This window comes from Chrysemys picta, chromosome 1, assembly GCF_011386835.1.
Source record: "Chrysemys picta bellii isolate R12L10 chromosome 1, ASM1138683v2, whole genome shotgun sequence".
In the NCBI taxonomy this organism is placed as follows: domain Eukaryota; kingdom Metazoa; phylum Chordata; order Testudines; family Emydidae; genus Chrysemys; species Chrysemys picta.
Window position 1 is genome coordinate 105,464,492 of NC_088791.1, and position 17,501 is coordinate 105,481,992.

The window sequence follows — 17,501 nt, forward strand, 5'->3', positions numbered from 1 at the left end:
GCTAACCTTTCAGGGAGCATGGGCCGAATCTCAGGTTTTGTTGCAAAAGGTTTGCACAAATGTAATCCTGGCTTTAAATTGTATCCAAAGCCTGACATTGGGAAGTCTGTAGCCATTAATTAGGCATATTTACTTTTTATGTCTCTGTTGAATTCATGGCCACTGGAGGCCTTATCTCTAGAGCTGGTCAAATAATGTGACTAGTAATATATGTTGCAAATTTAGACATGTTTAAATTCAGCAGATGCAAATAATTTGCATTTATTATTCAATAACTCTATAGTTCAGCAAATAATATTCTGTGAATAATATTGCTTGCAAAATTTGCCATTTTCATGAACTAATTAATTGTAAATACTTTTACTTGTGATTCAGATCCTCCTCTCCACACCTTTTTTGTATAACGTAGAAACTTACTCCAATCATTGTGACTTCAAGTTCAAGCAGCCACTAAATTGTGATTGTTATTACCCTTATTGATACAATGCAGAAATTCATTTCCACCAAGAGATTGTGATGCCATAAATACAGGACTGGGTTTGTGGCAAGATCAAGCAGAAGATACTGGGCAATGGTTCTCTGCCAAGCACTAATAACCAAAATGGTACCAAAAGGAATATCGAGAGAGACTGGCCACATACCGGAAACTACTTTATGTATAAATATTCATAGATTGTATTTTACATTGTAGAGTTTGCTGTAGTGTGAAATTACCTCTTTAAAGGTCCTCAGTCTCCAGACTTCCTTTGATCCTCATAAAGACCAGATTATGGTCTACTGACCACACCATGGTAATGTGTACTGCACAGGTGCCTAGCTAGCTACTAAATCATTCTCTCACAATGCTTCTGCCAGCTGTTGAGAGCTTCTTCCCTCAGGATCCCGCCCATATTTAAAGGGGATTTAGTCTAGGTAAAACATTTTTAAAATTTCCTTGTATGCCAACATATTGGTGATATGCAGTGGCATGAGGGATGGGGACTGGAAGCTATAAATGTACGGTGTGTTCATTAAACGAGATACTACCAACTGAATAGGGTACCAGTCTGAGGATGTGGGAGAAGGGAAAGATTTGTAATTTTCCTCTCACCCTACCTGATTTCCAGGACATGCACTGAAAGCGTTGCGGGCTCTGAGCTCCTCTTCTATCGACGTACAGTGCACTCTATGTTTACAGGGAGTAAAGAGATTCATTTAGCGTATGGCTGAGCTGGATTGCCATCGTTGGCTCTGTTGACCTTTATTGTAAGTTGCCTTGGGATATTTGTATGCTTAGGCAAGCCTATAAATAGCTATAGTATGATGGGAGTGTTATTGCAGAAAAGCGCTTTGCAAAAACAGATTGTCATTTCATTTCCAGGGAGGGAGGGAGAAAGGTATGTGTTAGGCTTGCGAAAAGAAAGGAATTCCCCTCAACACACTACCACCCCCACAGCACTGACTGCTGAAGAAAGAACTTGTAAGATTTTTTCGGTTGTCACCAATCAGGCCATGCTGTCTTGATGTTTGCAGCCCTATAGCTTTAAGAAGCCTAAGTCCTGGAGCAGCCTGGTATTATGATAGCATGTGCTTCCACTTGAGGGATTAAAGTTCAGGGCTGACCTTACTTGCTGCGCTGGCAGGGGCTGGGGAGTGTATGGCGGAAGAGCACTCAGCCCTGGGGGGCTGGGAGTGCCTTTGGCTGATGCTTTGAATAACATTTGTGGCCTTTGCAGGGAATGCTATCCCTCCTAAGAGAATTTCAGTCACATGGGCCCCAAAGAGATGGGAGTGAAGTGAACGGGGAAAGAAATTGGAGTATATCCCTGGTGGAGCTCACCAAAAAAGGGGCAACATCTGAACCTTTCCTGCTCCCAAGGATTAGGGTGACCAGATCACCAAAGACAAATATCGGGACGCGGGGGGTGTGTGTGTGTGACGTGGGGGGGGCGTGGGGGGGTGACGTGGGGGGGGGGCGTGGCGGGGGGCGGGGCCAAAAAAAAAAAAAAAAAACGTCCTCCGCAAGTGCTGGAGGGAGGCCCGGGAGACTCAGGGGAAGCGCGGGGCCGGGGTGAGTAACAGTCCGGCCTGGCCCCGAGCAGACAGGACTCAGTCGGGCGGTAGGGAGAGGAGGGGGGCGGCCCGCGGGGCCAGGAGGCGGCTGTTCTCCCCCCCGGGCAGCGGGACTCGGGAGCAGCCGCTGCTGCAGCTCCCACTGCCGCGGGGGAGGAAGCGGCCATGGCGCTTGGCGCCCGCGGCTCTGGCGCCCCCGAACCCCCCGAGCCGGGGCCTGCTGTGGGGACCCAGCAGCGCGTACGCTGCACCCAGCCCCTGGCCAGCGTCTGGGCTGCTGCCCAGCCCCTGGCCAGCGTCTGGGCTGCTGCCCAGCTGGTGCTATCCCGCGGCGGCCCTGGAGTGGGGGCAGCAGGCCCCAGCCCCCCCCGTCCCGCAGGGGAACGAACGGGGCTGGGCGGCCGATGCCTCCACCCCGGGGCCACCGCGCGATAGCACCAGCTGGGCAGCCCAGACGTGCCTAGCCAGGGGCTGGGCCCAGCGTACGCGCTGCTGCAGGCCCCGGCTCGGGGGGTTCGGGGGCGCCAGAGCCGCCGAGCGCCATGGCCGCTTCCTCCCCCGTCGCCTGGCCCCGCGGGTCGCCCCCCTCCTCTCCCAACCACCCGAGTCCTGCCTGCACTGGGCCAGGCCGGACTGTTACTCACCCCGGCCCCGCGCTGCCTCTGAGTCTCCCGGGCCTCCCTCCAGCACTTGCGGAGGGAGGGGGAATGGTGAGCCCGGGGAAGAGGCGGGGATTCGGGGAGGGAGCCAATCGGGGGAGGAGGGGGCGGAGTCGGGGCAGGGGGGGGGGGCGCGAGCACTTCCGGGCTCGAGGCTCGGGGCATTTCCTTGTTTGTCCGGTTGTCCCGACCGCACGTTGGTCGGGACGCGGGACAAACAAGGAAATATCGGGACGGTCCCGATAAAATCGGGACGTCTGGTCACCCTACCAAGGATTACCTCAGTTTTCTGTGTTAGGTTTTCTGTTGTTTAAGTGGGAGTTTCTTTTTCAGATGGCAAGCTATCTGAGTAAAGCAAACAGGGTGTTTTCTTCCTTTTTCAAGGCCTTCCTTCCCCCTTTCAATAAAAGCAACTCAAATCTTCATTTGCGTTGCATATACAATGAGCCCAACAGCCCTGATTGTAAAGAATAGGAACTCCATTTCAATGAGTGCAGGGCTACATTTGGCCCAATGGATTTTGCCCTTTATGCTTGGGTATGGAAGGGTAACTGATCTGTCTTAAACAGCACTTTTCAGTTATCAAACTTGCTTTATTTCTCTACTAAGCTGCTTTTGCATTCTTCTCACTCCCTTTCTGACTTTCCTTCACCCACTTACCTGCTCCCCTGGCTCTTTACAGCATAATATAACCTCCTAGCCCTGTTTCCACCAAACTGAAATTTACAGCTGTGCTGCCTCTGCTGATTTTCTAGACAAAAAAAAGAGTGCTGTTGTTTTGTTTTTGTTTTTTCTTCTCATCTTGCAGGAAAGCAATCTCCAGATCAGGCCTCCAGCATCTGGCTCCTGTGCACTCCCTCAGCATCGCAATCTCCAATGGGCCAGGGAAGGAGCCAAGAACAACACTAGAATGGAGTGTAGGTGTTTATTTTTAATCATGGCAATTTATCTAAATAACATCTCCTGCCCATGTTCCCTCTAACCTTCATTTTTTACATGGCTAGGTAAAGGTGCATGTAACAGGGTTGGATGTTAGCTCTGATCACTCTGAGCTTGATCCTGTAAGGGGCAGAGAACTCTGACATCGATCCAGCAAAGCACTTAAGCACATGAAAAGTCCCAGCAGAGTCTATGGGACTGGATATGTTGAAAGTTTAGCACCAGTACAGCAAAATTACATGCCTGAGTGCTCAGCATCTTGCAGGATCAAGCCCTAAGGTGACAAGTATAGGTGTGTTAGAGAGATTTTATTTCCTTTTGAAGTTGTTTTGTGATTTAGGCCAAGACAATCTTTATTTAAAGACTGGATGTCTTTCTAAGTGATATGCTCTGCTTCAGCTACTGTTGTTTGGCTTGAAGCAGGTATCACTAGCTGAATTTTTTTTCTAGCCTGTGTAATACGGGAGGTCAGACTAGATGACTGCAAGGGTCCCATCTAACCTTAAAATCTATGAATGTATAATAGAGTGCAGAGAAGAGTGTTAAAAAAGTTCAATCCTCTCCGTTTCAGAGATCCTGTGTGGATCCCAAAGGGATTGGCCTTACAAAACCTAAATCCTGCTCCAGAGGAAACTTGGTCTCTGATTCAGCAAGATATTTAAACACGTCTGTCTTTAAGCACGAGAGTTTCCCATTGAAGTCAGTGGCACTGCTCATGTGCTTCAAGTTAGGCAAAAACTCAATTAAATACCTTGCTAAATCATAGCCTAATACAACTACTTGCCCTTTTCAAAAATGGCACTCTACAATGTATACCCTCCCAAGTGGTTTCTTATATAACCTATATAGAAGTGCGCTGCCCATCTGCCATGGGGAACTCATACAGCCCAAGGGATACGATATGTACAGTAAATTCTTTGACAGAGTATTTGGATTAATTTGTATTAGGGTTGGAAAGGACATGTTGATATTTAATCTATTTCTCTATAACACTGCAAGATAATATTAATAGATTCCTACAGCATCCCTGTTGGTTCTGTCTTGACGTTCCTTTAGAACTTCTAGTGTAGGTGATTCATTGACCTTGTGTGGCAGGTTATTCCAGTATCCTACTGACATCATGCCCAAAAAGTGCAGCCTAAATTTGTAGCATAAATGTTTCCTTCCTTAATGCCTCCACAATGATGGCTGAAAATAATTCCCTGATCACACCCTTCATTTTTTGTTATCTCCTTGCTAGTTATTTGTCAGTGTCACATATGGAAGGCAGGGTGGCCTGATGGATAGAGCACTTGACTAGGTCTCAAGAAACTCGAGTTCTATCCTTAGCTTTGCCAGTGGCCTATTGGGTGACTTTAGGCAATTTGCTTCTCCTCTGTGTGCCTCAATTTCTCCATTTGTACATAATAATGCTGACCTTTGAGATCTGCCGATGACCAGAGCGAGGTATTGCTCCTGAGATTTTCTTTTCTTCCCCACAGATGTATAAATTCATAGCTTAATCTCACTTTCGTTAGTCACATTTTCTAAACTTTTAATAACTTGCTATCCTTTGGCTTCTCTCTAACTTAGTGATCTCTTTTTGCAGCACTGCTGTAACCTGTATACCCCCTGAGAAGCTGCTTTTATAGCCATAGGGCAATATGGAGTAAGCCCTTCCCTAAAGATGTGTGGTGTGTATTCTTCCAGTAGGGCAGCGTTTCTCAAACTGGGGTCTGTGGCCCCTTGGGGGCCCCCGAGGGTACTCAAGGGGGTCCACCTTCCCCGCGGATCAACTCCTCCCCCTCTCTCCCTCCCTCAACAGCTGTTCAGCGGCATGCAGGAGACGTTGGGAGGGAGGGAGAGGAGCGGGGATGGGACGCGCTCAGGGGAGGGGGCAGAATCATGTCGGGGCCACTGGCCCCACTGATCAACTCCTCATCCTCTCTCCCAGTGCCTCCTGCACACCATGGAACAGCTGTTTCCCGGCATGCAGGAGGCGCTGGGAGGAAGGGGGAGGAGCGGAGATGGGGCGTGTTCAGAGGAGGGGGCGAAAAGAGGTGGGGAAGAGGAGGGGCAGGGGTAGAGTGGGGGTGGGGCATGGGGCTGAGCAGGGGCTTGAGGGTATGCAAAAAATTGAAATCAAAATGGGGGTCCTTGGGTTACTAAAGTTTGAGAACCACTGCTCTAGGTTGTATGTGACTCCTGCTTCCGATCAGCAGATGATACCAGCCTCCATTGTCCACTTATTAGATTTTCAAATGAGCACCTCTGTGCATTCTCCCATGCTGCCCCACACGCTTGGGAGGAGTTCTCTGTAAACATCCACAAAATGAATTCAGTATGCTCCTTCAACACCTTCCTTAAAGCTTCCCTTTTCTATGATGCCTACAAAAAAATTGACAACAGTTCGGCTGGTGATGTGCTGATATGACTGGCTATCATGTTGGCCAACGTTGTTTCTTTGTACTCCCCTGTCTGTTTGTTTATCCATCTGTTGTCTCTTGTCTATACTTAGATTATAAATTCTTTGGGGGCAGTGACTGTATTTTTGTCCTACTCCATGGGTCCTACTCCATGAGTAGGGCTCCTAGGCACTGTGGTAATACAATAAATAATAATAATATTCAGTGTATGGATCTATGATGTATGTTCTTTGAAGGAACACTTGTTTGGCCTTTGATTGTATGATAAACATCCTTTAAAGGGGCAGTTGGAAGGACTTATGAATATATAGGGCCCACTTTTGTATCCTTTGAAGTAGCAAAATTTAGGATTGGACCCCGGTTTGTACATTCTGTGAATGGACAATTTACATAGACCTATGGAGTATGTTGAGTGTTCTTTAGAGGGAAACTATTATAACTCTATAGCCATGTTATACAGTCTTGTGGAAGTTAATAGGAATGAAACATGTAGGATTCTATAGAAATAGGTTTCTATTGAAATTATTCTAAAAACCAATGTAATATAATAGAAGATGGTATCATTTCATAGGCTTCTGTTTTTAACCGCCCATACAGGATTGTTTGGTAAGACTATAAAATTTCAGTGAGAGTTTTAGATGTTTAAAAAAGTATAAAAAGGTTATTCTTCCCATTCAGTTATATAGGACTTTTTCATAAGGGTGCCCATATTGCCCATTGGATGTATTTACACCTATACATGTGAATCTGTATGCTTTCATCATACTCTGCCTCTTTTTGGTATGTGGTTCTAGCCAGAGCTATTGGCCCCTTACCTTAAAGAACAATGGATTGAAGTATGTGTGTGTATTTGTATATATTGATATTCTACATTTATATATACACATAAAATGTAGTGTATCAACTCTAATCCCACTTGTATTGACTTGTCACAACAACATTAATCCAGATGAATGCTTTTCTTTTCCATGTCTATGGTCTCCCTTGTAAATCATCATTTCATATACTCCGTTAATTTGTACACTGAATGATGTCTCTTCCTATTAATATTTCTGCAAAACTAAGTCTTGTAGTTGGGAACCAAGTATGCAGATAGGAAGAGACATACATCATCAGAGGCTCACTAATAGGGGGAATCCTTGCATGTGGCTATGCCACTACCTCTTTTGAAAAGTGTAGTGTGGTTTAGCTAGCCGCTTCTTTAGCTCTCACCTCAGGAAGTAGTAGTGAATCCAGTCTTCCCATATAGTTAAAAATCACTGGAATTGTGTATAGCCTGTATTTGAAGACATTTTTTAGGATGAGCAATTATTTTTTGCTGTTTCTCTTTCAGCATTTTAGACTTGATTCTGATCAACAAGGCAGAATTGGTTGCAAATCAGAAGGGGTCACTATTTGGGTGAAAGTGATAATGAAATGATAGATTTGATGATTCTAAGGAAAAGAAGGAATGAGAGCAGTAGAATAAGGACCAAGGACTTAAAAAAAAGCAGATGTTAATAAACTCAGAGATCTGGTAGGTAGGGTCCCATGGGAAGAAAATCTAAGGGATAAAGGAGTTCAGGAGAGCTAGCATTTCTCAAGGAGACAATATAAAAGCCTCAGTTGAGGAAGCTACTCTTCCCAATAGGAAGAATAGTAAGAGGCCAATGTGGCTCCATTAGGAGCTGTTTAATGACCTGAAAATCAAAAAGGTATCCTACAAAAAATGGACACATAGATGAATTGCTAAGGAGGAGTACAAAAGAATAACACAAGCATGAAGGGACAAAACCAGAAAGGCTAAGACACAAAATGAGTCAAATCTAGCAAGGGACATAAAAGGCAATAAGAGGAGGTTCTGTAAATACATTAGGTGCAAGAGAAAGATGAAGGAAAGTGAAGGTCCTCTACTTAGCTGGGAAGGAGAGCCAATGACTGATGAAATCAAGAAGGCTGAAGTGTTTAATGCCTATTTTGCTTCAGTCAGAATAGGGAAAGTACAGGTTAAAGATATTTAGATAAGTTAGATGTATTCAAGTCAGCAGGGCCTGATGAAATTCATTCTAGGGTACTTAAGGAACTAGCTGAAGCAATCTTGGAATCATTAGCAATTATCTTCAAGAATTTGTGAAGGATGGGTGAGGTCCCAGAACACTGGAGAAAGGTAAACATAGTACCTATTTTTAAAAAGGGGAACAAAGAGGACCCAGGGAATTATATACCAATTAGACTAACTTTGATACCTGGAAAAATACTGGAAAAAATTATTAAATAATCAATTTGTAAGCACAAAGAGGATAATATAGTTATAAGGAATAGCCGGCATGGAGTTGTCAAGAACAAATCATGCCAAACCAACCTAATTTCCTTCTTGGACAGTGTTACTGGCCTAGTGGCTCGGGGTGGGGGGAAGCAGTTGATGTGCTATACCTTGATTGTAGTAAGGCTTTTGACACCATCACACATGATCATTCTCATAAGCAAACTAGTGAAATCTGGTCTAGATGAAATTACTATAAGGTGGGTGCATAACTGGTTGAAAGACCATACTAATAGTTATCAATGGTTTGCTGTCAAGCTGGGAGCGTGTGTCTAGTGGGATCCCCCAGGGGTCAGTCCTGGGTCCAGTACAAGTCAATATTTTCATTAAAGATTTAGATAATAGAGTGGAGAGTGGGCTTATAACATTTGCGGATGACACCAAATTGGGAGCGGTTGCAAGTACTTTGGAGGAAAGGATTAGAATTCAAAATGACCTTGACAAATTGGACAATTGGTCGAAATCAACAAGATGAAATTCAATCAAGGCACGTGTAAAATACTACAATTAGAAAGGAAAAATCAAATGCACGAATACAAAATAGGGAGTAACTAGCTAGATGGGAGTACTGCTGAAAGGGATCTCTGGTTATAGTGGATAACAAACTGAGTATAAGTCAACAATATGATACAGTTGTGAAAAAGGCTAATATTATGCTGAGGTGTATTAACAGGAGTGTCACATGTAACACACAGGAGGTTATTGTCCTGCTGTACTTGGCACAGGTGAAGCCTCAGCTAGAGTACTGTGTCCAATTGTGGGCGCCACACTTTAGGAAAGATGTGGATAAATCGATGAGAGTCCAGAGGAGAACAACAAAAATAATAAAAGATTTAGAAAACCTGACCTATGTGGAAAGGTTGAAAAAATGAGGCATGTTTAATCTTGAGAAAAGAAGACTGAGGGGGGAGCATGATAAGAGTCTTCAAATATGTTAAACCCTGTTACACAGAGCACAGTGATCAATTGTTCTCCATTTCCTCTGAAGGAAGGGCAAGAAGTAATTGGCTTAATCTGCAACAAGGGAGATGTAGGCTAGATATTAGGAAAAGTTTTCCAAGTATAAGGGTATTTAAATCTGGAATAGGTTTCCAAGGGAGGTTGTGGAATCTCCATTATTGGAGGATTGAAGAACAGGTTGGAGAAATACCTGTTAGCGATGGTCAAGGTTTACTGGGTTCTGCCTCAGCATGAGGGCACTGGATTTGATGACCTCTTGAGGTCCCTTCCAGCTCTGCATGTCTATGATTCTGTGACACGTAATGTTCTTCCCAGAGAATTCCATGAAGGACTGGACATCTACCTTCCATTGTCTTCAGGGGCACTCAGACTACAGCTGCCCTTAACAAAAATATGCAAGCAAGAGTGAGTCAGGCTAGATATATTCATACCTGCCTCTGGAAATTTCCACTACATGCATCCCACGAAGTGGGTATTCACCCACGAAAGCTCATGCTCCAATACGTCTGTTAGTCTATAAGGTGCCACAGGACTCTTTGCTGGTATAAAGTTGATACTGCGTATCTTCAAATTATTAGAAATATCACATGGTTACATCTCTTTGGGCTCCTTGTTTAGTATTCATGTATTTTTAAATATTAAAAACAAACAAACAAGGAAATTCCCAAATAAATGGCATTAAACTGGAATTCTTAGCCTGGCATGTTTGAAAGTGTTTCCTCCTTTAAATGGTTTACTTCAAAATCCTTTCATATATAATTTTGAAAAGCTCTCTCCATGACAGGAATTATGGAAAGATCCTTTCTTTTTGCTACAAGTCATGCTATATCTCATTTGAAATTGGAATGTTCAGCCAACTGGGTGATCTGATTGGCTGAATATCCATGGCTGCTTGCCACTCTAAATTAAATTATCCAGTTTAGTTTGCATTGTGTTTCAAACTACTCTGACTGCAGCTTGCAGAGCTGACACATATGAGAGGGCCAAAGGGCTTCACTAAATCTGGTTGGCTTTGAACTAGGCTGGGGCACTTCTTAAAGGAGAAACCAAATTTAACAGGCTGAAAAATATGCACAGCTAGTTGTGGTGAAACACAAGTAATTACAATTGCCCCTAAATTCCATTCTGCTGATATTAATGTCCCCTCAAATTGGGGCAGTGTGTGTTTCGTTTTTCCATACCCAAAGAGCAATCGTATACCAAAAAGAACTTTATTTTATCTTAAATCAGTAACAAAACAAGAACAAACAAATGGAAAATCTCCATCTGAGAGAGCACAGTGTTTGTGTCACCTCTATAGCAGCCTGGATCTGAACACATAATGGCAGCTGCTTCTGCTTCAGGGAGGAGATCTGTCTCAATTTACAAGTGGAATCATAGCAGCTACAAGTTACATTCATGATAGTGCTAAAAAGACTGTCTCCTAACTTTTTTTTTGTATTTTGTTTTCTCTCATACTTCAAAATATTAAACAGGAGGAGTTTCTGGCTTTTCCCAAATTGTAGGTGGGATTTGTACTTGCCTTATTCCATTATTTTCCTGATACAAAGTAAATCTCTGCACATGAACAATTCCACCAGCAAGTGCAAAACAACTTAACCAGGCAAAGTATTAATTAGTAGTCCACCCAACTCAGTCTCCAGCAGAAAACTATCTATGCATCAGAAATATAAATATAATAATTTGGACTCTGCCACCCTTTATCTCCCATGTTATGCAGCATGTCAGATTAGATGATGTTAGCGGCACCATCTGGTCTTAAAACCTTTGGGTCTGATTTTGTTGTTGTTCCACACCTTGTGGAGTAACACTGGTTGAATATTTTCTGATGGAACATTTTTATGCTATTGTATAATAGTCTCCATCATAAATTGTAGTAAAATATAAAAGTAGAAACTATGAAGCCAAAGTGCTTGAACATTTTTAGGCCAAAGCCTTTTGATAAGGTGTTACAATATTTCCACCAGGACATTTTTTTCATTTTGATTTGTGACTGAAGGAACTATTCAAATGTCAGAATTTTCCTCAGAATGGAAATTCCAAGTTTTGACCAGTTCTATCCTGGAGTCATTTACATCAGAGGAAAGTGAGTGCAAAATGGGTGTAAATGCCACCAGATGGGAATGGTAAAGTTTTATGCCCATTTTTTGTACTGGTGTAAATGACTAGGTGCAAAGTCACAGAGAATCTGGTCCATAGATATTAAGGCCAGAAGGTGCCACAGTGATCATCTAGTCTGACCTGAGTAACACAGGCCAGAAAGTGTAGCGGAGTACAGATTTGTTTTATTCAAACTTCTGATAGAAAACCAGGCCCTATGAATATATGACCCATTCAGGAACAACAGAGAACAAAATCTAATTTGGTTTAAACTGGGTTATGAAAATAGGTCACTTTATCTTTAGAAATCTTGAATGGAAAGTCATGGAGAAACATGACGTGAATGGAGGGACTTTTAATCTGTTCTGTTTCTTTTTAGGGAATTTTGGTTCCTGATTAAAAATCAGGACTTTGGATCTGTGTGCTTTCTTGCTTAGCTTCCCAAATTGATTGTTCCAAACAGACTTACTTTATAATCTACATGATTTAGCACTAGCTAATATTATGAGCCATTATATGTTGTTAACCACTGGTTATTTTAACAGGGAAGTGTCCCACTCAAACAGCTTAGGACAGTGGAAGACTCATCTGCTTCTTTGTCCCACTATTAAATTTAGCACCCCCTAAACTGAGCAGGAAATTAGAATTTCAGGCATTGCATGATGGGGAGGTACAGTCATCTTCACTAGAATGAAGTGACTGGGCTTTCAAATGACTGTTTTCCCCTGATGTACTATAAAAACCTGTTTGATAGTTCTGGCTACCATTTTCCCTGTAGACTACAGCTTTACTGTGAGGATGAATTTGGAGAAAAAATGGATGGATTCAGTAAAATTGCTCATATGAGTAAGGAAAGCATGATTTGTTCCTAAGTGAGCTCAAGTCTTAAAAAGTCATCATTATTATTATTATTTGCATTATAGCACTTAGATGCCTTAACTAAGGTTGGGGCCCTGTTGTGCTAGGCGCTGTACATACATATAATTCAAGCCTCAAAGAGCTTACAATTTACATGGATGAGACAGACAAAAGGTGGGAGGGGAAACAGAGGCACAGGGAGAGGAAGGGACTTGCCCAAGGTCAAACAGCAGGTCCGTGGCAGAGTCAAGAATAGAACCCGAGTCCTAATTCAGTCCCCTATTAGGGACAATATCAAGTCTGACATAATTTGGAGGAGTTTTTTGGTCACTCTTAGGCTGCTTATTTCTGGTTTATACAGCGAAATATGGACACGCAGATCTGTCACCGTAAAAATACCTTATTTTCCTTTCCCTCACTGTCCTTTCTGGATTTGTGACCTGATGACTTCTTGTAAATTGGCACCATGGTTCTGACAGATACCAATTATCTACTTGCAATTTTTAAATGCTAGTTAATATTGATCTAGTTATTGGGAATGCATTTCTATTGCAGAACTCAAAGAAACTATGCCTGCTACATTTCCCTACTAAAAAGCCTTACCTGAAATATCCTTATGTGAGAGAGAAGTAACTTTTGTCTCATCAGGTTGAAAACTGTCAGTGCTATTTAAAATAAAGGATTTTGACCCAAATGGCTAGAAGCATCCTGCTGTCGGACACCATCTGCTTGGAAAGCAACATCATTTGTGACTTCTGCAGTGTGGGAACGAAATGCCAAAGACTGGCAAAGCATTTTCCATTGTACTTTAATTCTAATAAAGCAAGATTCTTGCTTATTCACTTTGCTCAAATATTGCATGTACACCATTTTATTTTTGCTCTTAAGGTAGTATCACATTAGGATGGAAACTGGAATCTTTCTGTAGCCAGATCTGTTCAGGCTGAGATTTTGTCCGATTTCATGAAGTAAGGAGGGCTGGGCTTGATAAATAGATGTGGGCTTCTCAGGAAAGCTCAGTAAGTGTTCTGGGTGATTCATTCACAGAAAACAGTTTATCGTAGTCCTCTTTATAACAGCCTTTAACAGATATGAAGACTGTTACCAGTCTTCTTTTCTCAAAACTGGGTATGTTGGTCTTGAGAAAAGAAAACTAAGGCGGTGGTGGGGACGGGGGAGGAACCAGATAAGTCTTCAAATATGTTTAGGACTGTTATAAAGAGGATGTTGATCACTTGCTCTCAGTGTCCACTAAGGGTAGATAATGGTCTTCATCTGCAGCAAGGGAAAAGTAGGTTAGATATTAGGAAAAGCTAACTATAAGGATAGTTAAATACTGGAATAGACTTCCAAAGGAGGTTGTGGAATCCCCATCACTGGAAGTTTTTAAGAACAGGTTAGACAAACAGGGATGGTTTAGGTTTATTCGGTCCTGCCTCAGCAGAGGGGGCTGGATTAGATGACCTCTTGAGGTCCCTTCCAGCCCTACATGTCTACAATTCTATGATTCACTTCTCCGTGAATCATGGCTAGATCACCAATACACCAGCTTGATTTTGAGAGCATTAACCAGCAGGAGTTGGCATTCTTTAGATGTAAACCCAAGGTCCTTACTTCTGGCCATTAACATTCCAATGGCATTTTTCATGAGAGTGGTGGTATGTACTCAGGTAGAAATGATTTGTTCAGAGCTCCTATCTAAATACCCCTGTAGTTACATTGGATATGGTAGTTTCCACTTCCTGGTCTGGTTCTTTAGTCTGCAATCAATACAATCAATAACATTGTCTTTTGCTTCTTTCACGTTAATTTTTATTTTAAATATAGTGGTAAATTTCATACTGATGAAAGTGAGGAACTGATAGTAGTGTTTAACCTAGGCATAGTGTGGGCAGGTGCTAGGCAAAGTTCCTCCAAACAGCTCTGTCAATAAACATCAGTCCCGACCAACGGCACCCCTATCATTCTACAACAGGCTTCTTGTGAGAGGGAGGGCCAATTATGAAACACAGTGTGATGGTTTTGTGTTGTGAAAAAGTATCTGACTGGTTCTAGGATGAGACCACTAAACTTGTGGCTTAGATCACAAGCGATGATGAGTTAATCATCGTTGTTTTTAATTTAAGCTAGCATTCAAATTCTTTAACATACTGTACTCACCTCAGCCAATTTAACAATCATCTCTTCTCAGGAGAATGCAGTGAATGGAGAGCACCTGTGGCTGGAGACCAATGTCTCTGGGGACCTGTGTTACCTGGGGGAAGACAGTTGCCAAGTCAAATTTGCAGTGAGTATAAGAGTTTCAGACTTCCTTATCTGTTTGTAGGGCAATGAATCCAGTTTTGGTTGAAGAGACTACTTCAGAAGCTTGAGAACTTGCATTTCCTAGTGTGACTGGTGGTGCCTTGCTATAGCAGATAGATAGAAAGAAAGAATCAAAACTATTGGTCAAATTCTTTATTTAAACAAAATTTTAAAAACCTCTCAAAATTGTACTATTTCTACTAATAGTATGAAATCTGAGGTGTTTACTGAGTCCTAATTTGGGCAAGCTCCCAGTGATGTCAGTAGAAGTTTGCCTGAATGAGAACTGAGCTTAAGACCCTAGAGAATTTTGCCTGTTTCAAGCAGTATAGACCCTTAAAAGTATACTGTGCCTAATTCACTACTGTGTTATTACAGTTTGATGAGGGGACATCTCCACTGAAATCAGTGCTGTTACCCTGGAATAAAACTGCAGTAACCGTGGTGAATCAGGACCATTTTGGAAATGCTGGTGGCAGTGGCGGATTAGCCACTGGGCCAACGGGGCCCATGCCCAGGGGCCCTGGCCAATTGGGGGCCTCTGGAAAAATGGGTGACCCCATGCCCCAACCTGCTCCGCCCACCCACCTGGTGCTCCTGCTAGGGAGCTGGGTCGGAGCACGGGGGTTTGCCCCGCTCTGCCCAATGCTCCTGCTGGGAGCCCCCATGCCCTGACCCTTCTCCCCCTGGCAAGATTGCAAAGCGGGCGGAGCGGGGCAAGCCCCCCTACCCTGACCGCACTCCCTGGCATGAGCGCTGGGTGGATGGAGCAGGGCAAGCCCACCGACCCCGCTCCCCAGCAGGAGCACTGGGGGGAGAAGACGGGGACTGCAGGTGGAAGGGGTGGGGAGGAACCCCCACTTGCTCTGGCCTAGGGCTCCCCCCCTACAAACCCTAGTCCACCTCTGGCTGGTGGGAATCTTAGTTGATTGAAGGCTTTTCCAGCCAACAGGCCCACAGATGTGGAGTCATATGTGAGAACTGACAATTTTTAATTGCTTGGCCTTTTCTTGACTGAAATTCTTTTCTGTTTTAAGGGTTTGTTGGTTGCGGGGAATCTATTAGTGTAACACAAAGTAGCACTTGTGCTGCCTTCTGGTATGGGTATGTGAACTGTAGATGGGCAGAATCTAGTTAACTCTAATTATGTTTTTGCTTATCTTGATCAATTAAATGGCTAATGGTTTTCCAATTTGAATCTTTTTAGAGATGCTACATCTTTCTATAGCTGCACTGGCCTTTCTGTTACTTTGCTTTTTACATATAAAATATTTTTAGATCAGATATCTTTTTTTAATGGAAAAGTGGTATGAAATAATTAATCTATAATTGCATTTATGGAAAAATGCATAGAAATTTTAATAAACATAAGGCCTTAGCAGGATATGAACTCTCACCCTTTGGAGCTGACACTTTGATAAATAGTACATGGGATGGAAAAGACTCAGTCTGATTTATCCACCAGTCTTTCCTTACTAATGCTTGGAATCAGTTCTGCAAGCCCCAACATTCAAAAATCATGAGTCCAATGCCCAAAATCATGAGATTGGTTTACAAATCATGATGCTTTTTAAAAAAAATGTTTGGTTCTTTTTATTTTCCTTCTGGTCTTTAAGCTGTTAGGGTTTTCAAGCTTTTCTCTGCAATCATGAGGACTAAGAAACTTACTTTTTGTGAAAAGCTGAGATTCTTATGCTATATCATAATTCTATCAGCTGGCGTTTTAAGAAAAACACCAAAAATTGAGAGACTTACGAAGAAAAATCATGATTTGACAATACTGCAAATTTAATAGTGTTATGTTAGCTACAAGAGGGCTGTTGCTTCCAAAATCTAGCTAATAACATATTGAAAATTATAAAGAAAACATTAATTACAAGCTCTCAATGACTATGATAAAAATGACTGCAAGTTTCAAGCAAATCAGCCTTAATTTATTGTGTTGATCATGTTTCTGTCTTTCAATCATAAATGTTTCTGTAAAAATGTCTTTTGCGAGACTCATTAGAATGATTAAGTATGTGTAAGAACAAGAAAGAATTAAGTTTATGGTAAAGGCTTTCTGTGCTTAATGGACATCTAGTGTTCACTTTAATAGGAATTTGACCAGTAGTATTCTATGGAAATTGCTGTAAAAACTGATTAACAGAAGATGATTTCTTTTGTACAGAATTGTAAAGCCACCCTAAAGAACTTAATAGAGAATTTATGTTCCTGCTATAACATTTTATAGGTTGGTTAACAAAATTCTGCAGGACGATTATCATTCTCTAATAAATTACACAGGATTTTTCTGCAAGGCATTGGTCAGAGAGATGCCCCATCAAATTCAGTGCTTCATATGAACAGTAGAGGAGGAACTTTTTCCCCAGTTTGGCTTGAGTCATTACTGAAACTCTCAGTAAAGTGTGTGTTTCCTTGTCTCTTCACTAGCTATGCCCCTTTCCATTTCAGACTGTTCCTGATAAGGAAGTCGTATTCAAAATGTCATCAGTAACTTTATTTACTATTTTAAAAATCCCTTTAGTTCTTGTTTTCCATCCACATGCCCATGCCATATGTCCCATGTCCCACCTTATTACCCTGTTTATACCTTTATTCTTGACTATTCAGCTACAAGCCATTTTTCAACATAAAGCTCAATCAGGTTTTGAAGATAATCCAGAAGACCTGTTGGATAAGATGAGGGAAAGAGAAGCTGTCTGGCTTCTGATAAATGTTTTTGCTTCTGTAAATGATTTCCCCTCATTCCATACACTCTCACCCACATTGTTCTCAAATGCTGTAGAAATCGGCTCTCCGACGAAAGTGTGCTGCCTGCAAGATTGTGGTCCACAATGCATGCATGGAACAGTTAGAGAAGGTAAGAGGACACCACCTGCTGGAATATTGAATGTACAGTACACATTTTTAAATCCATAA

The 17,501-nt window shown here is 42.4% G+C and overlaps 1 protein-coding gene across 5 annotated transcripts in view; it reads left to right on the plus strand.

Annotated features, from left to right (window-relative positions):
• Window positions 1-17,501, plus strand: part of DGKI (diacylglycerol kinase iota) — a 287,790-nt gene that overhangs the window by 100,152 nt on the left and 170,137 nt on the right. For all 5 annotated transcript variants that reach the window (XR_010592257.1, XM_008171112.4, XM_065565893.1 and 2 more), the window contains exons 2-4: window positions 3,520-3,628; window positions 14,467-14,562; window positions 17,368-17,442. Coding sequence is in view for 4 of the 5 variants with exons in the window: in XM_008171112.4 (XP_008169334.2) it covers window positions 3,520-3,628; window positions 14,467-14,562; window positions 17,368-17,442 (280 nt within the window). In the remaining variant the exon portion in view is untranslated. The remainder of the gene's footprint in view (window positions 1-3,519; window positions 3,629-14,466; window positions 14,563-17,367; window positions 17,443-17,501) is intronic.